General features: G+C 42.3%; 2 protein-coding genes and 1 pseudogene across 2 annotated transcripts in view; 1 reads left to right on the top strand and 2 right to left on the bottom strand.

Annotated features, from left to right (window-relative positions):
- Positions 1-3345, bottom strand: part of Itgad (integrin subunit alpha D) — a 31044-nt gene extending 27699 nt beyond the window's left edge. The window contains exons 1-2 of the mRNA XM_045130620.1: positions 3337-3345; positions 575-677 (exon numbers count right to left, since the gene is read on the bottom strand). Of these exons, the coding sequence (XP_044986555.1) occupies positions 575-677; positions 3337-3345 (112 nt within the window). The remainder of the gene's footprint in view (positions 1-574; positions 678-3336) is intronic.
- Znf668 (zinc finger protein 668) overlaps positions 1-20251 on the top strand; it is a 704021-nt gene that overhangs the window by 191300 nt on the left and 492470 nt on the right. The gene's annotated exons all lie outside the window — the stretch shown is intronic.
- LOC123453988 lies at positions 1722-1915 on the bottom strand (annotated as a pseudogene).

The following is a 20251-nucleotide window of genomic DNA, read 5'->3' as shown; positions in this document are numbered from 1 at the left end:
AGTAATAGCAGTGGGTGAAAGTGAGCATCAGGGAATGGAGGACTCTTAGAGCTATGCTAACTCAAAGAGGGGAACCGTGAGCAAGCCCAGTGCTCAGAGCCATTAGATCTGCATTTTCTAAAGATACGCAAAAGTCTGGTTTTGTGTGGCTTTGAGTTTTAAATACTACAGGACAGTGAGCTCAACACAGATTTCAAATTATGGATCAGGATTTGCTGGGACATCTAGACACAGAGAAGTGGTATCTGACCATCCCTGCTCCAAATTGGTGGCTTCTGTGGCCTTCCCTCTCATACCATGTTCTGTATGAATGGGAGGATTTGGAAAACATGGCTCTTTAGAGTGTCAGTTCCTTCTGCACACAGGCATAACTCTGAATCCATCTCCCTTCAGCTTCATTCAGGTCACATCCCTCCAGATTCCAAGCCATGCCTCCTCACAAGGCACACTGACACTAGGTCCCTGTCCTGCCTTTGGTTCCTCCTGAGAGCTATAGGAGATAATCCATAGCATCCCATTGTACCCCAAGACCTCCTCTGCAAAGCCTCTTCCTAGCTCTGAGTACCCCACTCACCACTCAGGAGGAGCACCATTCTGCTGTCCATGGCTGGGCAGTGCCCTGGGAGAAAGTAGAGGGCTGCCAAGGACCACAGCGGGCTGCAAGGGTTCTTGGCCGCCTGGGGGCAGGGAGTTAAAATAATGACTCAGGGCCTTAAAGGGGCAGGAGGAGGGGCATGGTGGGGAACATGGCTTTGGTTATCATAGAACAGATGTAAGGGCAAAGGCCAAAGACACTCTGGGAAGAAATGCCTCACACTTTCTCTGCCACCACTTACTTATAGGAAGTGGAGTTTTTCTCTGAGGAGACCACTCTCCTCCAGCTGTAGTGAGCCAGCTAGTACTAGTTGGGAGGAAGGGTACACATATTCTCTGTGGACTCTGGACTCCCTGGCAGCCTGGAAGTAGAAGAGGAAGCTGGACAGATGGATAGAGGCTGAAGCTGAGTGGGACCTGGAGAGCACAGCACAGAGGGCTAAAGGTGTGGGAGGTAGAGGTAGTCTACCTTAGATCAGGGTGTTGGTTTAAAAAGTGGACCCCACCCTTGGCTGGCTATGGTAGTCCCACCTGAAATCCCAGCACTCTGGGAGACTGGGACAGGAGGATCATAAGTTTGAGGCCAGCATGGGCTATATAGTGAATTCTAGATCAGTTTGGATTACACAACAAAATGTTTCAAAATAGGAAAAAAGCAGGGTGTGGTGGTGCATGCCTCTAATCCCAGCACTTGAGAGGCAGAGATAGGTGGATCGCTGTGAGTTCGAGGCCAGCCTGAGACTACATAACGAATTCCAGGTCAGCCTGGGCTACAGTGAGACCCTATCTCAGAAAACAAAACAAAACAAACAAAAACAAACAAACAAAAAAGGGAAATAAAACAGGAGAATGTATAACCAAAGTGATAAGTTCATACAACAGACATAGCAGTGAGAACAGACCACATAAATGTGCAGCAGATGAACTCAAATATACAATGCAGGATTCCTTTCATAGAAAGGTGAAGAATGGAAAATCTAAATCTAATCAATGAAGCTAGAAATCAGATGAGGAGTTACCTCATGGTGACATGAGGGAGTTTTTTGTTTAACACTTGTTGAATCTAGTGATTAACACTTAAAATGTTAATACTTTTTCCCCTCCTTTTCTTTTTCTCCTCTTCCTTTTCCATTCAGACTGCGTCCTCTCCCACTCTGCCAGGGGAGAGGAGCAATCATCAGTGGCGACGGCACTCGCACAAGCCAGCACCCAGTGTCGGCTTCATGCTCAGGAGAGACCACTGCGCCTCTCCTTGCAGTAATGTGAACATTTTTTAAATGGGGAAGAATATGGCAGGTGGAGAAATGAATTATTTATCCTCTGAAATTCTCTGCATGTCCAAAATGTACCAAAATTAAGCACAAGTAAGTAAATGTTTTTCAAAGACACGAGAAAAAGCCCTGTATGGAAAAGCTCAGAAACAGATATTAAGGGTCAATAATCTATGACAAAATCTCTACCCACAGCATAAGGTGCATGGTACAATACAACATCTATTTTAATATCAAATATACACAATGTAAAATTGTATTCTGGTCTTGTTTGCTTTGTTGTGCTAAGGATTTAGTCTATGACCTCATGCATGTCTTCTACCAACTGAGCTCTATCTTCAGCCCCAAGATCATCTTTCTTTTTATTTTATCTTATTTTTATTTGAGGGAGAAGGCAGAGAGCATGAGTATGAGTACGCCAGGGCCTCCCACCCCATGTGCCATTTCGTGCATGTCTTTACGTGGGTACTGGGGAATCAAACCCAGGCTGTTTGATGTCACAAGCAAGCACCGTTTAACTGCTGAGCCATCTCTCCAGGCCCCAACCTGGGGGTCATTTTCTTTTTAAAGTTTTTATTTATTAGAGGGAGGGAGAGGGAGAGAAAATGGGCACACCAAGTCCTCTAGCCACTGCAAACGAACTTCAGACGCGTGCACCACCTTTTGCATCTGGTCTACATGGGGCCTGGAGAATCAAACTTGGGTCCTGAGGCTTTGCAGCTAAGAGCCTTAACCTCTATGCCATCTCTGCAGCCCTGGGGATCAGTTTTCTAAACAAAGGCTTTACCTTAATTGTCTTGAGCTTAGACTTAGCACACAGAATAAACTGATTATTGATTGATATCCCTGTGTGAAAGATGCTCTTGCAGGAACCTGCAAGAGCCAGGGCTGCTGCCCCAGAAGCTGATTTACTAACTCCTCCGCAGAATGTCAGGGCAGCAGGCTTTCTCCCCGCCCCCTTGCTTTTGCCAAGCACCTGCAGCTGGCAGGCCGCAGCACTGGCTCTGTGGGTGACTGTACTTCTTTGGAACGATAACATGAATTTCCCATGATTCTCTTTAATGAGAAAATTTAAGGTGTTTTTAATTTCCTCCATTTTCACCACATCTTATCTTTGCGACCCAATCTTGAATAACATCCCATTTCACATACCATCTTTAACTTGGCCTTCCTCTTGCTTGAGGCCAACGTTTTGCTGATTTCAACAAATATACAAGTTTCCAACTTTGCCTTGATTAAATTATCACTTGTCTCAGCAAAAGTGACTCATTTCCCATAATTTTTAAAGAACAAGAGCCAAATGCAGTAGGAGTCAGATCCTTGCTAACACCACACACTGCCCTGTAAACACTTTCCTTCCAGACCCTCCTTCCAGTGCAAAGTTGCTAAGATTTGCTCTCCTACTACAGCTGTGCTGATGCTCCTCAAACTCTGAGCATCCTCAGGGGACTTCAGGAGGCTCCAGACCTACCAGAGCCATGGTGGAATCCCACCACTCAGGACACTGAAGCAGGAGGATCACCAATTCAAAGCCATCTTGGAATACATAAGAAATTGGGACACACTGTCTTAGAAAAACCAAGTGCTGAGGGTTTACTCAGTGGTAGGGAACTTTCCCACCATGCACAAGACCCTGGGCTCAATCTCCACTACCTCAACAAACTTTTATTTATTTCAGGTAGCACACAAGAGGGAGAGAGAGAAAGAGAGAGAATGGGCACGCCAGGACCTCTAGCCATTGCAAACAAACTCTAGATTTATGTGTCACCTTGTGCATCCAGCTTTACATGGGTCCTGGGGAATGGAACCTGGGTACTTTGGCTTTGCAAGCAAGCACCTTAACTGCTAAGCCATCTCTCCAGCCCACAATTTTTTATTTTTATTTTTTTATTGTTTGTTTTTATTTATTTGAGAGCAACAGACAGAGAAAGAGGCAGAGAGGGGGGGGCGCGCCAGGGCCTCCAGCTACTGCGAATGAACTCCAGACACATGCGTCCCCTTGTGCATCTGGCTAATGTGGGTCCTGGGGAATCGAGCCTCGAACTGGGTTCCTTAGGCTTTACAGGCAAGCACTTAACCACTAAGCCATCTCTCCAGCACATAGCCCACAATTTTTTTTCTTTTTGGTTTTTCAAGGTAGAGTCTCACTCTAGCCCAGGCTGTCCTGCAATTCACTATGTAGTCTCAGGCTGGCCTTGAACTCACAGCCATCCTCCTACCTCTGCCTCCTGAGTGCTAGGATTAAAGGGTCTTATGAAGGTATTGCTAGGCACTGCAAGGTCATGGATATCGAGGCCAATTTCTGTCCAGACAGTTGCATTGTAAGGAGTAGTACCCTTCCTTTGGCTCTTACATTCTTTCTACCACCTCTTCTGCAATGGACCCTGAGCCTTGGAAGGTGTGATAGGGATGCTTCTGCGCTGGACACCGCTCTGTCACTTCTCAGCGCTATGTTGCCTTTTGGGTCATCCCAGTGGTCACCACTATCTGAAAAAAAAGAAGCTTCTCTAACTAAAAGTGAGAGTACCATTAATATATGAATATGAACATTAAGCACAGTGCTTTCAGGACAATTTGGTGAGAATAATATATGCATTTATCCAGATGAGAGTAGGCCTTATACCCATACCTTCCTATTAGTTTGTCTTTCTCTTTGTTGGGCTGTATTAGGTCTGCCACCTGGTCTTCTAGTTTAGATATTCAGTTCTCTCCTTCAGCCATTATACTGGTGAGACTTTCCAGAGTTTTTTATTTGACTGTGTTCTTCAAAGCTAGAATTTCAGCCTGGTTTTTCTTCAGTATTTCTATTTCTTTACTCATGTCTTGTAATGACCTCATTTCATTAAGCTTGTTTCCTGTGTTCTCTTTCAGGAGTTTGTTTTCTTCTTTAATTCCTTTGTTTCCTTTTTTAAATTTTATTTATTTATTTGAGAGAGAGATATACAGAAATACTCAAGGAAAGGGGTGGGGGGAGAGAATGGGAGCACCAGGGCCTCTAGCCACTGAAAATGAACTCCAGATGCATATGCTCCCCTTCTGCATCTGGCTTATGTGGGTCCTGGGTAGTCAAACCTAGGTCCTTTGGCTTTGCAGGCAAATGCCTTAACTGCTAAGCCATCTCTCCAGCCCCTGTTTTCTTTTTTGATTCCTTTCATTTCTTCTTTGTGTATAGATACATTCATTTTTTAAAAAAATCTTTGTCAAGCATTCACTGGTGATCATTTCTGATGGATTTATAATTTTTGGTGGGATTGTATTGTCTTGATTATTTGTGTTTCTTGTATTATAATGTAGCGACTTTTGTATACTGAATTGATTTGATGCTTGGGTTTTCTACTTATCTGCAGTGTTCTTAGATGTGGCAATCTACCTTTACATACTTTCAGGGTATGAGTTTAAGGTGCCAGGTGTAACTCTCGTATTCCAATCCAACTGCAGAAGTAATCCTAGATGTTGAGTTTGCTTGCTAAGCAAGTATTCTAGTGGACTGGGTAGAACAATTTCCTGGCAAGTTCTAAACTTCAACTGAGCAATATACACATTCAATAAAAACCAGCACAGAGTATGCAATTGTGGGGATTCAAACAAACAGATAGTCTTATAAAGGCAAAATCCCTAAGGGTGTGTGTTGTCATATACCCTTAATTTTTTTTAGCATTAAATTAATATTTTAAATGGCTTCAAAGAATGCACGCAAATTCCAATATGTGAAGCTGCCACCAAATGACAATACTAAGACAAATTTACAAGTCCATATCCAAGTTTAAACACTATAACAGTAATTCATAAACGTTAATATTCAACAATGGTTTGGGTATAGTGGCTTACACCTTTAATTCTAGCACTTGGGGGGCCAAGGAAGGAGGATTACCGTGATTGAAGTGAGCCTGGGCTACTGGGTGAATTCCAGGTCGGCCTGAGCCAGAGTGAGACACTGACTCAAAAACAAAACATCAACAAAAAGGCTTCAAGAAACATAGCAGAAGACATCATGTCTATACCCTTAATCTTGTCAGCTGGGAGGTAGAGATTTCTGTTGTGAAGTGGGTTCCAGGTCATCCTGGATCTAAATCAGACCCTGCCTCCTATAATGACAGAAGCAAAAGACAAGGGCCCTATAAATCTGAAAGCATAAAAGGCAACACTATTCAACCCCCAAGTACAGGTTATTTGAAAATGGTAAAGCCAACCAAGAATATGTAACCCAAAACCCATAACCTCTCCTGACATGGAAAGAGAGATTAGCTCTTCCAATGCAGGCCTTTGTCGCCGTTTTTCTTGTCAGTTGGCCTCATTACCTTCTGGGGTGGCTTCCAGTCTCACCAATGCTGAGTGCCCACCTCAATCCCTCCGTGTGGTGCTGTGGAGCTGGAGTCTGACCAGTTGTGACGCACACACCGCCACCAGGGTCCGCATGCTGGAGGTCCGTGGTTCTGACGTTGGAGGAGGGGAGAGGCAGGAGCCTGGAGTCGCTCACAGAGTCCCGCCTGCGTCCCTGTCAGTAGCTCCTGAGTTGATCTCGGCTGTCTTTCCTTCAGATTTCTAGGCTTTGCAAGGAGGCTGATGAGGTTGAGAATCCCCTCCTGTGGTCTCTACTGATGCAGCTTGGTGGCCAGATGGGGCGGTGCCTGGCAGGAGGGTGCGGGGGTCGCATGGATTGGTGGGCTGTGAGTGCCTCAGTGTGATTCTGGCCATTTTCCTCCTTTCTGGTGCATCTTGGTCTCTCCTGCTTCCCTGCTAAGTCTAAGAATAACCCACACTCCTTCACTTTTCAGAACAAGAGAGTATTTTGCTGTGGTTTTGCTTAAATCCCTCTGTGGGCTGGTTTAGTATGGCTCCTCTGCCACCATCTTACCTGGAAGTTTTGTTCAAGATTTTTGCATTCAAGTTCATACTTTTCTTTTTTTTTTTTTTTTTTTTTTTTTGTGTGTCTTGTCACTTTTTTTTTTTTTTTTTTTTTTTTTTAATTTTTATTAACATTTTCCATGATTATAAAATATATCCCATGGTAATTCCCTCCCTCCCCACCCCCACACTTTCCCGTTTGAAATTCCATTCTCAATCATATTACCTCCCCATTACAATCATTGTAATTACATATATACAATATCAACCTATTAAGTATCCTCCTCCCTTCCTTTCTCCACCCTTTATGTCTCCTTTTCAACTTACTGGCCTCTGCTACTAAGTATTTTCATTCTCACACAGAAGCCCAGTCATCTGTAGCTAGGATCCCCATATGAGGGAGAACATGTGGCGCTTGGCTTTCTGGGCCTGGGTTACCTGACTTAGTATAATACTTTCCAGGTCCATCCATTTTTCTGCAAATTTCATAACTTCATTTTTCTTTACCGCTGAGTAGAACTCCATTGTATAAATGTACCACATCTTCATTATCCACTCATCTGTTGAGGGACATCTAGGCTGGTTCCATTTCCCAGCTATTATAAATTGAGCAGCAATAAACATGGTTGAGCATGTACTTCTAAGGAAATGAGATGAATCCTTTGGATATATGCCTAGGAGTGCTATAGCTGGGTCATATGGTAGATCAATCTCTAGCTGCTTTAGGAACCTCCACACTGTTTTCCACAATGGCTGGACCAGATTGCATTCCCACCAGCAGTGCAGAAGGGTTCCTTTTTTTCCACATCCCCGCCAACATTTATGATCATTTGTTTTCATGATGGTGGCCAATCTGACAGGAGTGAGATGGAATCTCAATGTAGTTTTAATCTGCATTTCCCTGATGACTAGTGACGTAGAACATTTTTTTAGGTGCTTATATGCCATTCGTATTTCTTCCTTTGAGAACTCTCTATTTAGCTCCTTAGCCCATTTTTTGATTGGCCTGTTTGATTCCTTATTAGATATCTTTTTGAGTTCTTTGTATATCCTAGATATTAATCCTTTATCAGATATATAGCTGGCGAAGATTTTTTCCCATTCTGTAGGTTGCCTCTTTGCTTTTTTCACTGTGTCCTTTGCGGTGCAAAATCTTTGTAATTTCATTAGGTCCCAGTGGTTAATCTGTGGTTTTATTGCCTGAGCAATTGGGGTTGTATTTAGAAAGTCTTTGCCAAGACCAATATGTTGGAGGGTTTCCCCAACTTTTTCCTCTAGCAGTTTCAAAGTTTCCGGTCTGATGTTAAGGTCTTTAATCCATTTGGACTTAATTCTTGTGCATGGCGAGAGAGAAGAATCTATTTTCATCCTTCTGCAGATATTTATCCAGTTTTCAAAACACCATTTGCTGAAGAGGCTGTCTCTTCTCCAATGAGTATTTTTGGCATTTTTATCGAATATCAGGTGGCTATAGCTACTTGGGCTTACATCTGGGTCCTCTATTCTGTTCCACTGATCTACATGTCTGTTTTTGTGCCAGTACCATGCTGTTTTTGTTACTATGGCTCTGTAGTATAGGTTAAAATCAGGTATGGTGATACCACCAGCCTCTTTTTTGTTGCTCAGTATTATTTTAGATATTCGAGGTTTTTTATGATTCCAAATGAATTTTTGGATTGTTTTTTCTATTTCCATGAAGAAAGCCTTTGGAATTTTGATAGGGATTGCATTAAATGTGTAGATTGCTTTAGGTAAGATTGCCATTTTCACTATATTGATTCTTCCAAGCCAGGAACAAGGGATGTTTCTCCACTTTCTAGTGTCTTCTGCAATTTCTCGCTTGAGTGTCTTAAAGTTCTCATTGTATAGATTCTTTACTTCCTTAGTTAGGTTTATTCCAAGGTATTTTATTTTTTTTGATGCAATTGTGAATGGGAGTGATTCTCTGATTTCATCCTCTGTGTGTTTGTTGTTAGCATATATGAAGGCTACTGATTTCTGTGTATTTATTTTGTATCCTGCTACATTGCTGTAGGTTTTGATTAGCTCTAACAGCTTGCTAGTAGAGTCTTTAGGGTCCTTTATGTATAGAATCATGTCATCTGCAAATAATGATAGCTTGATTTCTTCCTTTCCAATTTGTATCCCTTTTATGTGTGTCTCTTGCCTTATTGCTATGGCTAAGACTTCCAAAACTATATTAAATAGAAGTGGAGACAGTGGACACCCTTGTCTTGTTCCTGATTTTAGTGGAAAAGCTTCCAGTTTTTCCCCATTTAGTAATATGTTGGCTGTAGGCTTGTCATAAATAGCCTTTATTATATTGAGATATGTTCCTTCTATTCCCAGTCTCTGTAGGACTTTTATCATGAAGGGATGTTGGATTTTGTCAAATGCTTTCTCTGCATCTAATGAGATGATCATGTGATTTTTGTCCTTCAACCCATTTATGTAATGTATTACATTTATAGATTTGCGTATGTTGAACCATCCCTGCATCTCTGGGATAAAGCCTACTTGGTCAGGGTGAATGATCTTTTTGATATACTCTTGTATTCTGTTTGCCAATATTTTGTTGAGAATTTTTGCATCTATGTTCATGAGGGAGATTGGTCTGTAATTTTCTTTTTTTGTTCTATCTTTGCCTGGTTTTGGTATCAGGGTGATGCTGGCCTCATAGAAGGAGTTTGGTAGGATTCCTTCTTTTTCTATTTCCTGGAAAAGCTTAAGAAGCAATGGTGTTAGCTCTTCCTTAAAAGTCTGGTAAAATTCAGCAGTGAATCCATCCGGGCCTGGGCTTTTTTTAGTTGGGAGATTATTGATAACTGCTCGGATCTCCATGTTTGTTATAGGTCTATTTAAGTGATTAATCTCATTTTGATTTAATTTAGGTAGGTCATATAGATCAAGGAAATCATCCATTTCTTTCAGATTTTCATACTTGGTGGAGTATATGCTTTTATAGTATGTCCCTATAATTTTTTGAATTTCTCTGGAATCTGTTGTGATGTTACCTTGTTCATCTCTGATTTTATTAATTTGTGTCTCTTCTCTCTTTCTTTTGGTCAGATTTGCTAAGGGTTTATCAATCTTGTTTATCCTTTCAAAGAACCAACTCTTTGTTTCATTAATTCTTTGGATTGTTCTTTTTGTTTCTATTTCATTAATTTCTGCCCTAATCTTTATTATTTCTTCCCGTCTACTACTTTTTGGTTTGCCTTGTTCTTCTTTTTCCAAGGCTTTAAGACGAAGCATTAGGTCGTTTACTTGTGACCTTTCTAATTTCTTAATATAGGCACTTAAGGCTATAAATTTACCTCTTAGAACTGCCTTCATTGTGTCCCAGAGATTTTGGTATGTTGTGTTCTCATTATCATTTGACTCTATAAATTTTTTGATTTCCTTTTTGATTTCTTCATTGACCCACTCATCATTTAGTAGTGTATTGTTTAGCTTCCATGATTTTGTGTATGCTCTATAGCCTTTCTTGCTACTGATTTGTAGTTTAATTCCATTGTGGTCAGATAGAATGCAAGGAATTATTTCAATTTTCCTGAATTTGTTAAGATTTGCTTTGTGTCCTAATATATGGTCTATTTTAGAGAATGTTCCATGTGCTGCTGAAAAGAATGTATATTCTGCAGCCTTTGGATGAAATGTCCTGTATATATCTGTTAGGTCCATATCTTCTATGACCTCATTTAGTCCAGATGCCTCTCTGTTTATTCTTTCCCTGGATGACCTGTCAATTGATGAGAGTGGGGTGTTAAAGTCACCCACCACCACCGTGTTTGGTGTTATCTGTGACCTTAGTTCTAATAGTGTTTGTTTGACGAATTTGGGAGCCCCCATGTTAGGTGCATATATGTTTAGGATTGTAATGTCCTCCTGTTGGAGTGTGCCCTTAATCAATATAAAGTGACCTTCCTTATCTTTTTTGACTAACTTCGGACTAAAGTCCACCCTGTCTGATATTAGGATAGCAACCCCTGCTTGTTTTCTAGGCCCATTTGCTTGAAACACCGTCTTCCAACCTTTCACCCTAAGATAATGTCTATCCTTTGTAGAAAGGTGAGTTTCTTGAAGACAACAAATTGTAGGATCCTGCTTTTTAACCCAGTCTGCAAATCTATGTCTTTTCGTTGGGGCATTGAGACCGTTGATATTGAGAGATATTATTGAAATGTGTGTATTTATGTTTGCCATTTTTGTGTGTGTGTGTGTGTGTTACTGGTTCTACCTGTGCTCTCTTCTGTTAACTGGTATTTGAGTATGGCTGGTTTTTTCTAGGTTCCTTATATGTGTGCTTTTCCTTTTGTTCAGCATGGAGGATTCTATCAAGTATTTTCTGTAGAGCTGGTTTTGTCTTCAGATATTCCTTTAACCTGCTTTTGTCATGGAATGTCTTTATTTCTCCATCTATTTGGATGGATAACTTTGCAGGATAAAGTAACCTTGGTTGACAGTTGTTATCTTTCAGAACTTGGAATATATCACTCCAGGCCCTTCTGGCTTTAAAAGTTTGTGTTGAATAATCTGCTGTAATCCTGATGGGCTTGCTTTTGTAGGTAACTTGATTTTTCTCTCTAACTGCTTTCAATATTTTTTCTTTGGTTTGTGTGTTTGGAAGTTTGAGTATAATGTGGCGAGGAGAGTTTCTTTCTGGGTTTTGTCTGGCTGGGGTTCTAAAGGCTTCCTGTATCTGTATTGGCACCTCTTTCCCAATTTGGGGAAAATTTTCCTCTATGATTTTGTTGAAGATGCCTACTATGCCTCTGGAGTGGAATTCTTCTCCTTCTACTATGCCCTGAATTCTTATATTGGATCTTTTCATAGTGTCCCGAATATCTTGAAATTCCCACTCATACTTTTCTATAAGTTTGTTTTTCTCTTTGTTGGACTGCATTAGGTCTGCCACCTGATCTTCTAGCTTAGATATTCTGTCCTCTCCCTCATCCATCCTACTGGTGAGATTTTCTACAGAGTTTTTTATTTCATTAACTGTGTTCTTCATTGCTAGTAATTCTGACTGGTTTTTCTTTATTATTTCTATTTCTCTATTTATGTCTTGTATTGCCTTCTTTATTTCATTAAATTGGTGTCCTGCCTCTTCTTTGATTCCTTTGATTTCCTCTTTGATTTCCTCTTTGATTTCTTCTTTGATTGTTTTCATGTGGTCTTTGACCTCTTTGAACATATTTATAATTATTCTTTTGAACTCTTTCTCAGGCATTTCCTCTAACTCTTTCTCACTGGAGGACATTTCTGATGCATTAATACTTTTAGGTAGATTTATATCGTCTTGCTTTTTAGTGTTTCTTGTGTTATAATGTATATATTTTTGCATCTTGGATTAAGTTAATGCTTGGATTTTCTAGCTAGCTGTGTATTCTTAGCTGTATCAATTGATTTGGTGTAAAATATTTTCAGGGTAGGACCTTAAGGTATTAGGTGTGGCTCTTAAGACTCTCAGAGTATCTACAAAGATGTTCTTAGGGGTTGAGTTTCCCTGCTATAGGAGTATTCAAGCAGGCTGAGTGGAATAATATACTGGTAGATTCTAAAATTTAGCTAAACACTGTACCCATTCCATCAAAAACAGCCCCGAGTATGTATGCAAGAGTAGTTATTATAATGACCAGATCCTCTATCAACAAAGAGGTTTAGATTTCTGGTCTGTTGAGGTATCCAAGTCAGCTTGTGACCAGGTGAGACCCTTCCCTGGTGCAATCCCAGTTACCTTGGGTGATTGTGGTCTCAGTCAAGTTGCTGCCTGGGTCGTCGGGTTGCTGTTCTGATTTCTGGAGCTGGGCACTTGCTTTTCCTACGGGGCAAACTGAGTCGCTGCCGCCGCCTCTGCAGCTGTTGTAGATGTCACCGCCGGAGCCCCCACCACTGCTGAAGCTGCCGTTGTTGTGTCCACCGCTGCTGCTCACCCCGAAGCCGCTGCTCTCCTGGGTCCGCTGCTGCTGGGGCCACTGGTACCGGTGCTGGAGCCGCTGAAGTTGCTGCCAAATTCTGCTCCTGCTTGGGTCCCGCCGTCAGCCCAAGTTGGCGTGGCCGGGTCCCGGGCCGCTGCTGTGTTCGCTGGAGCTGGGTTCAGGCGGCAGGGGAGGGGAGGGAGCCGCGGCTGTTCTGGTTGTATCGTGTGCTTTTACCTCGCGGTCTGCTCCTCCCTCCGTTGCTCACTGCCACTCTCCCCTCACGTTTCCCGAGTTGCGGAGAGCGCGGTGTGAGGGGAAATTCCCGCACCTGGCTTGTCCTGCGGCTCGAGCCAAGGGTCCGGCGGTTTTCTGCCGCTCCGCGGTTGCGGCGGGTAGCTGAGCCGCCCCAGGCCGCTGTTCTCGCCTGTGCAGGCTCCGGATGCTCTATAACTCTTCCACTTCTCCGCTGCCGCCTCAACTTCCTATACACCTCACTTTTTAGTAAAAGTGTGTATTTTGCTGAGTTTTTTTTGGTCTTCCCCCCCCAGGCTATTTTGGCGTGGTACCTACGCCGCCATCTTAACCGGAAGTTTCAAGTTCATACTTTTCTTATTGTGTCTCTGGTTTTGATATTAAGGTGATAATAGCTTTATATAAGGAGCTGGGAAGGGTTCCTTATTCTCTGATTATGTGAAATACCTTGAGAAAAAGGGGGTTGGTAGAATTTGGCTGAAAATCCATCAGGTCCTGGACTTTTTCTTTTGGGGAGGTTTTTGATTACATTTTCAACCTCAATGGATGTAATGGGTTTGTTTAGGAGATCGAACTGCTCTGGACTGAGTTTTGGTAGGTGGTATGTGCATCAATTGGTCTGTTTCCTCCAGATTATCCAATTTTGTGGAATAAAGGTTTTGGAAATCTGTTTTCATGATTCTTCCAGTTTCACTGATGTCTTAGCCACCCTGTTAACTTTTGTCTTTTTGTGGGTGAGTTAAGTCTATTAATATTTAAAGTTATAACTGTGAGGTATGATTTAATCCCCGCCATGCTGGAGGGTTTATGGGGTTTGGTGCATTGTACTTTCTTTTTTTTTTTGTACATGATTGCTCTAGTTTTGGTTATCATGTTTGTCTTCTTGTTTTTTTAATTTTTTTGTTTATTTTTATTTATTTCAGAGCAATAGACAGAGAGAGAAAGGGGCAGAGAGAGAGAGAGAGAGAGAATGAAGATGAGCACACCAAGGCCCCAGCCACTGCAAAGACATGTGCACCCCTTGTGCATCTGGCTAATGTGGGTCCTGGGGAATCAAGCCTTGAACCAGGATCCTTAGGCTGCACAGGCAAGCGCTTAACCGCTAAGCCATTTCTCAAGCCCCATGTTTGTCCTCTTGTAGGCTCTTGAGGTTGGTAGGTTGACCCTATTGTGTGGAATATTTCTTGAAGTATTCTCTGTATGTTTGGCTTTGTGTTCATATAATCATAGAGCTGGCTTTAGCCATGGAAAGTTTTCCTTTCTCCATTTATTGTAAGGGATACTTTTAAAAATATTTTATTTTTATTTATTTATTTGAGAGAGAGAGAGAGATACAGAAATAGGCAGGTAGACAGAGAGAATGGGTGTGTCAGGGCTTCCAGCCACTGCAAATGAACTCCAGACGCGTGCACCCCCTTGTGCATCTGGGTATCGTGGGTCCTGGGGAATCGAGCCTTGAACCAGGGTCCTTAGGTTTCACAGGCAAGGGCTTAGCCACTAAACTATCTCTCCAGCCCTGTAAGGGATACTTTCACTGGGTACACTATTTTGGGTTGGAAACCATAGCTTTTTAGGCTTTGAAGTGTTCCATTCCAGGCCCTTCTGGCTTTCATGGTTTCCACTGAAAAACCTGAGGAGATTCTGATGGATTGCCTTTGTATGTAATGAGTTGTTTTTCTCTTGCTGCTTTTAGCACTCTGACTTTGTTTTCATTGTTTAGAATTTTAACTAGGATGTGCCTTGGAGAGTTTTTTCTTTAGAACTATTTGTGTAGTGTCCTGTATCTGGATGGGTCTCTCTTTTCTGAGATTGGGAAAATTTTCTTTAATAATTTTGTTGAATATTTTCTCTATGCTGCTGGTCCAGATTTCTTCCCTGCCTTGTATACCCATGATCTGGATTTTTGGTCATTTTAGGGGTATTCCAAAGTTCTCTTGTGAATGCATGATTTTTTAGAACTTAGCAAAGTTTCTGGACTCCCAATCAATTTTTTCTGTCTTGTCTTTCAGCTCAGAGGTTCTGTTCTCCACATGATTGACTCACTTAGTGAGGGATTATAGAGAAGTTTTTAAGAGCTCTATTTGATTTTTGTTTTCTGTTCTCTGTGTGTGTGTGTGTGTGTTGCAGTCCGGTTCGCATTGCTGGTAGAAATCACCCAACCAAGAGCAGCTTCTGTGAAAGAGTTTTATTTTGGCTTACAGGCTCGAGGGGAAGTTCCACGATGGCAGGGGAAAACGATGGCATGAGCAGAGGGTGGACATCACCCCCTGGCCAACATAAGATGGACCACAGCAACAGAAGGGTGTGCCAAACACTGGCAAGGGGAAACTGGCTATAAAGCCCATAAGCCCGCCCCTAACAATACACTCCCTCCAGGAGGCATTAATTCCCAAATATCCATCAGCTGGGGAGCTAGCATTCAGAACTCCTAAGTTTATGGGGGACACCTGAATCAAACCACCACAGTGTGTGTGTGTGTGTGTGTGTGTGTGTGTGTGTGTGTGTGTGTGTGTGAGTGTATTGTGATCTACCCACCTCAGGGTAAAAGTCTTATTAAGGAAAAAGCAAGGATTTGTCCTTGTAGGCTGTTTAGTGAGAGTTCTGTTTTAGGTTTACCACACTGGAGTAGGATGGGGTTATAATCACAGATGTGCAGGTTGTGGAGGTTGCAAATACAACAGGGGTACCTGGTGAACTAGAAGGTGGGAAATGGGGATTTGGGGCCTACTCACTGAATTTGTGTGCACTCTTCAGCATAGAGGAACCATGGGTTGGGGAACCAGGAACCAGGAAATGAGGGGGCCAGGAGCTAAAGGCCAGTTCCCATAGTGGTGAGCACCCTCCAGGACAAGGGAACAGAGAATTGGGGAATGAACTGGGAGTTCTGGTTTACCCAGTGCACACCCTCTGGCACAGGGAAGCAGGGAACTGGGGACCCAGGAGCCCATCAGAAGTCAGGTGCAAAAGGCACCTGTAGCCTTCTCACAGGATTCAGGCAGCTCAATGCCAGCAGCAGAGGTACTGGTTTCCAGGCAACTGGGAGGTACAGAATGAACTGAGAGCTATGGCATACTCACTCCAGTGTGCTCCCTCTGGCACAGGGGGACATAGTTTCTTGATTTTTCTTTTTCTTAGCTGCTAGTGGCCACTCTTACATTCTCTCTTTCTATATAGTCAGTTTTTCTAGCTTCCATAAATCGGTGTGAATAAGCAATATTTTTTTGTATGTATTTGGTCTATTTCACTTAATCTGATATCCTCTAGTTCCATACATATTGCCACCAACAGGAATACATTCATTTTATTGCTAAGCAAAAGTGCAGTGTGTATTTTGTGCTGACTCATCTGTTTATGGAAACCTTAGTTGATTCCATTTAAAAATATCTAGATTTTATTTATTTATATATTCATTTGCAAGCAGATAAAAAGAAGAGAATGAAAAGAGGGAGGGAGTGGGGAATGGGCACTCCAGAGTGTCCTGCCACTGCAAAGAAACTCCAGGAACATATATCACTTTGTGCATATGGTCTTATATGGGGACTGGGGAATTGAACCTGAGCCATCAGATTTTGCAAGCAAGCACCTTTAATTGCTGAGTTATCTCTCCAGCTCTCAATTCCATTTTTGACTATTGTGAATGTAGGAATGCAGGTATTTATTCCATGTAATTGTTTCACACCCTGTGAGTTGGCATCAGGAGCGGAATGCTGATCATATGGTAGTTCTATTTGTGGCTGGTTGAAGTCTCATTGTTTTTCATGGCAAACACTGCACCAGCAGTTTCCCCGTTTCTCCACATTCTCATTAGCTGTTGTTTGTCTTCTTCTGAGAAGGACTCCTTCAATCCATTTGTTTTCCCTTCATCAGATCTTTTTTTTTTTTTGTGGTGTTGAGATTACATATTCTGCATATTAGTCTCTTGTTGGATGAACAGTGTGCAAATATTTTCTCTTGTTATGTAACTATCCATTCTCTTGCTTTTTCAGGACATTTGGGCAGTTGTGTAGAGTCGTTCTAGATTTTCAGATAAAATGTGAGCCACAAACTTTCACTGACCTGCAAGTGCTTTTTACTCATCAGGAAGACAAATAATGTATTGTTTAGTATAATAAAAGTGATCTAAATTAGAACTAGGATCCATTTGCTGCTATCTCCATCACCTTTTATTTTTTCCTGATTTGTTATCTTCTAAATGTTATTTACTTGCATGTGTGCTGGAGAGAGAAAGAGCAAGGGGATACGAATGAACGGGTGTGCCAGGCCACTTGCGGCTGCACACAATTACAGGTGCACGCGCCTGGCTTTACATGAGTACTGGGGAATCATTTCATCTTGTCACACCCTCAGCTGCTCAAATCTCAAGACCAACTGGCAATTTTCTTGATATAGATGTCACTGGGCCTTCAGAGATTAATAAAAATTTTATCAAGTAATATTCACCCTTGAGTGTCTTCTAGATTTGGAAAGGCACCTGGAAGGGCAGTAGTAACAGCAGTTAAAGAATTTGAATGAAGGCTCATTGCATAGGGGTGGTGGACACTCTCAGGAGCCATAACATTATTGGGTTAAAAAAAAATCCCAGTGTCAGGGATAGACTACCTCCCTATAAGTTGTTAGCTCTGGAGGCTCCTGATGCCTCACAAATCATAGAGGCTTTGTTGTTGATTGCGTGCCAGAATTAGATAAGTCTCGATTGTTAATGACATTGCACATTGGTTGGAGGATGTGAAGAACTCAAGCTGGGAGTGAGCTGGAAGCCCCCCTCTACCCCACTGCTGGCTAGTTTTTGTAATGCTGGCTACGCAGGCTGCTGGGGGGCGGGGGAGAACTGTCACCAATAGTTCTTTCAGTGACATACTCTGCATGCTACACTATCAACATACCAGGCAAGATGTTCCCACTGGTGCAATGGTGATGAAAAGAAGCTAAAAGTTGAACTGATTCACTGAGTTACTGTAAAAGCTAATTGCTGAGGAGCTAAAGCTTATCTTTATCAGCAGATGGAAAAATCCCAAAGAAAGAACTGTCCAGAAAGGGCCCAAAGGGACGATAAGAAGGGAAGACAGTTTAGGCTAAAACAAAGTAAAATAAAATGTAGTTCATTGTTAGGGTGGCCTGACTACAGAAATGATTGATATGCAAATTGCCACATCTCGTTTGTTCACTTACCCCTCCCCTTGGCTCTGAAAAGTACAAAATGGACATAAAGTCTCAGCTCAGGCCAGACTTGGAGGGTGGCCTCGAGCTCCTGTGCCCCTGGGAAACAAACTCCTCTACTTTCACTCTCACTGGCCTTGGAGTGATCTTTCCAGAGAATTTCTACAACAGGGACACAGCTGTTATGGGTTCAACGTTAGAACTCCTTGATGATCAGATATAAGACCTAGCATGGAGGGAATCTATAGTTGGTACTATAAGCCAAGGCAAAAACATGTGACTGAGGAGCTCATAGTTGGCCACAGTAGGGAGACCACTGCTACTGTTTTGTTAAACAGATGTGATGTGCCTATTGAATTGCTTTCTAAATATTTGTTGATGCCCATAGAATACTGTTGCTGTCAGCCTCAGCTGTAGTGGGAAGCTTCTTTTTTACAGTGGGTAGTGGTTACTGTAGAGACTCATAACTGGTCCAGCTATTCAGAATAAGTGACTACTGTAGCAGCCCCATGCTCTGCTATAAATGGCAAAAGGAAAAAAAAATAATTCATTTACACCATATTCTCTAAAGCTCAGGAGACATCAAAGAAGTAGAACTGGAAAGAATTGAGAATTTGGGGCAAGGAGGGTGTTTGGGGCAGCTATTACCTGCAAATTAAAGCTTTCTCTCTTGGAGCAAGGAAGAAGAGGTAGTCTCCTATGACCAGGAAACCAACAAAAATAAGGAGACTCAGGAAGCTCATGAAACTTACATGAAAGCTCAGAAAGTTACCAGACTCATGAGGCTCCCCAGAGCCAAGATTTTACAATAAGTAAACAATTACTGGGGAGGAAACTTCTGGAGCTGCCTGCAAGTTGGGCAGGAAGCTCCAGAAATGCAACTTTCCTAAGGTGTCATCCATCCAGGGCTTTTTGGTGATGCAGCTGACTTGCAGTCACTAAAGTTCTTAAGTAATACCTTATCATCTGCCTTAAAGTAACCAAAGTAAATCGCTGGTTCAGTAATTTAGATGTAGTCAGGTAGGCATTGCTGGCAGATATCACCGAACCAAGAGCAGCTTGTGGGAGAAAAGGTTTATTTTGGCTTACAGACTCGAGGGAAAGCCCTATGATGGCAGGGGAGAACGATGGCATGAGAAGAGGATGGACATCACCTCCTGGTCAACATCAGGTGGACAATAGTAATAGGAGAGTGTGCCAAACACTGGTAAAGGAAAACTGGCTATAACACCCAGAAGCCCACCCCCAACAATACTCTGCCTCCAGGATGTGTTCATTCCCAAATCGTGTGGGAACATAGCATTCAGAACACCTAAGTTTATGGGGACACCTGAATCAAACCACCACACTAGACAAGGGTGGAATCCTTTCTTTTGTCTGCCACCAATGTCCCATCTGTGGTGAACAGACGTTTGTTTATGTTTCCCCAGGAAAAGGCATACAAAAAAGTAGCATGGGGCACCTTTGGTTTGGATCTAGGTAAGTGAATAGTATTGGGACAGTGTCTCTTCTGAATGGACAGGACACTTGTCCCTTTTAGCCAGCAGCACTAATGCTGGAAACCAGGTCTACAAATTACTAGGTGCATATTATCAATTCAGTTTAAGAAAGATTAACTGAGATTATCAAAGAGAAGCTGACAGTATTTTACTAGAAATGAGCATAAGGAAACCCAGAGAGCATCTCATGCTCTGCTCTGAAGCCCACCTTCTGGAGATGGAACTCAGGCTTATGCTGAGCATATGAGAATTACCATGAGCACATGAGACTCCTCCTGCGAAGATGAGACTTATCTTGAGAGTATGAGACAGCCACTGAGGATAGATGGGGACGAGTGACTTATTCAAGTCTGCAATGAACAAAGCCGAGTGGAGGAAGGGAGATTTGGGAATAGGAACTCGAGTCTATATTTTCTCAACTAGAAACTCCACGTGAAGTTCTCTGGGCCATGGCAGGAACACAATCCTCAGGATTTTCATTTGAAACCTTGACAAAAACAAAACAAAACAAACAAACAAACAAAAAGAGGCCCTTTACACCACACAAGATGCAAGAGCAAAGGCAGTCTGGTCTCAGCCTTACTTGTGTGAAGTATTTTTTTAAAAATATTTTTATTATTAGAAAGAGGGAGAGAGGGAGAGAGGGAGAGAGAGGAAGAATGGAAACATCAGGGCCTCTTGCCTCTAGGAATTCAGACACATGTGACAC

Source organism: Jaculus jaculus, chromosome 12 (assembly GCF_020740685.1).
Source record: "Jaculus jaculus isolate mJacJac1 chromosome 12, mJacJac1.mat.Y.cur, whole genome shotgun sequence".
NCBI lineage: Eukaryota > Metazoa > Chordata > Mammalia > Rodentia > Dipodidae > Jaculus > Jaculus jaculus.
This window is presented reverse-complemented; position numbering and strand designations above follow the sequence as displayed.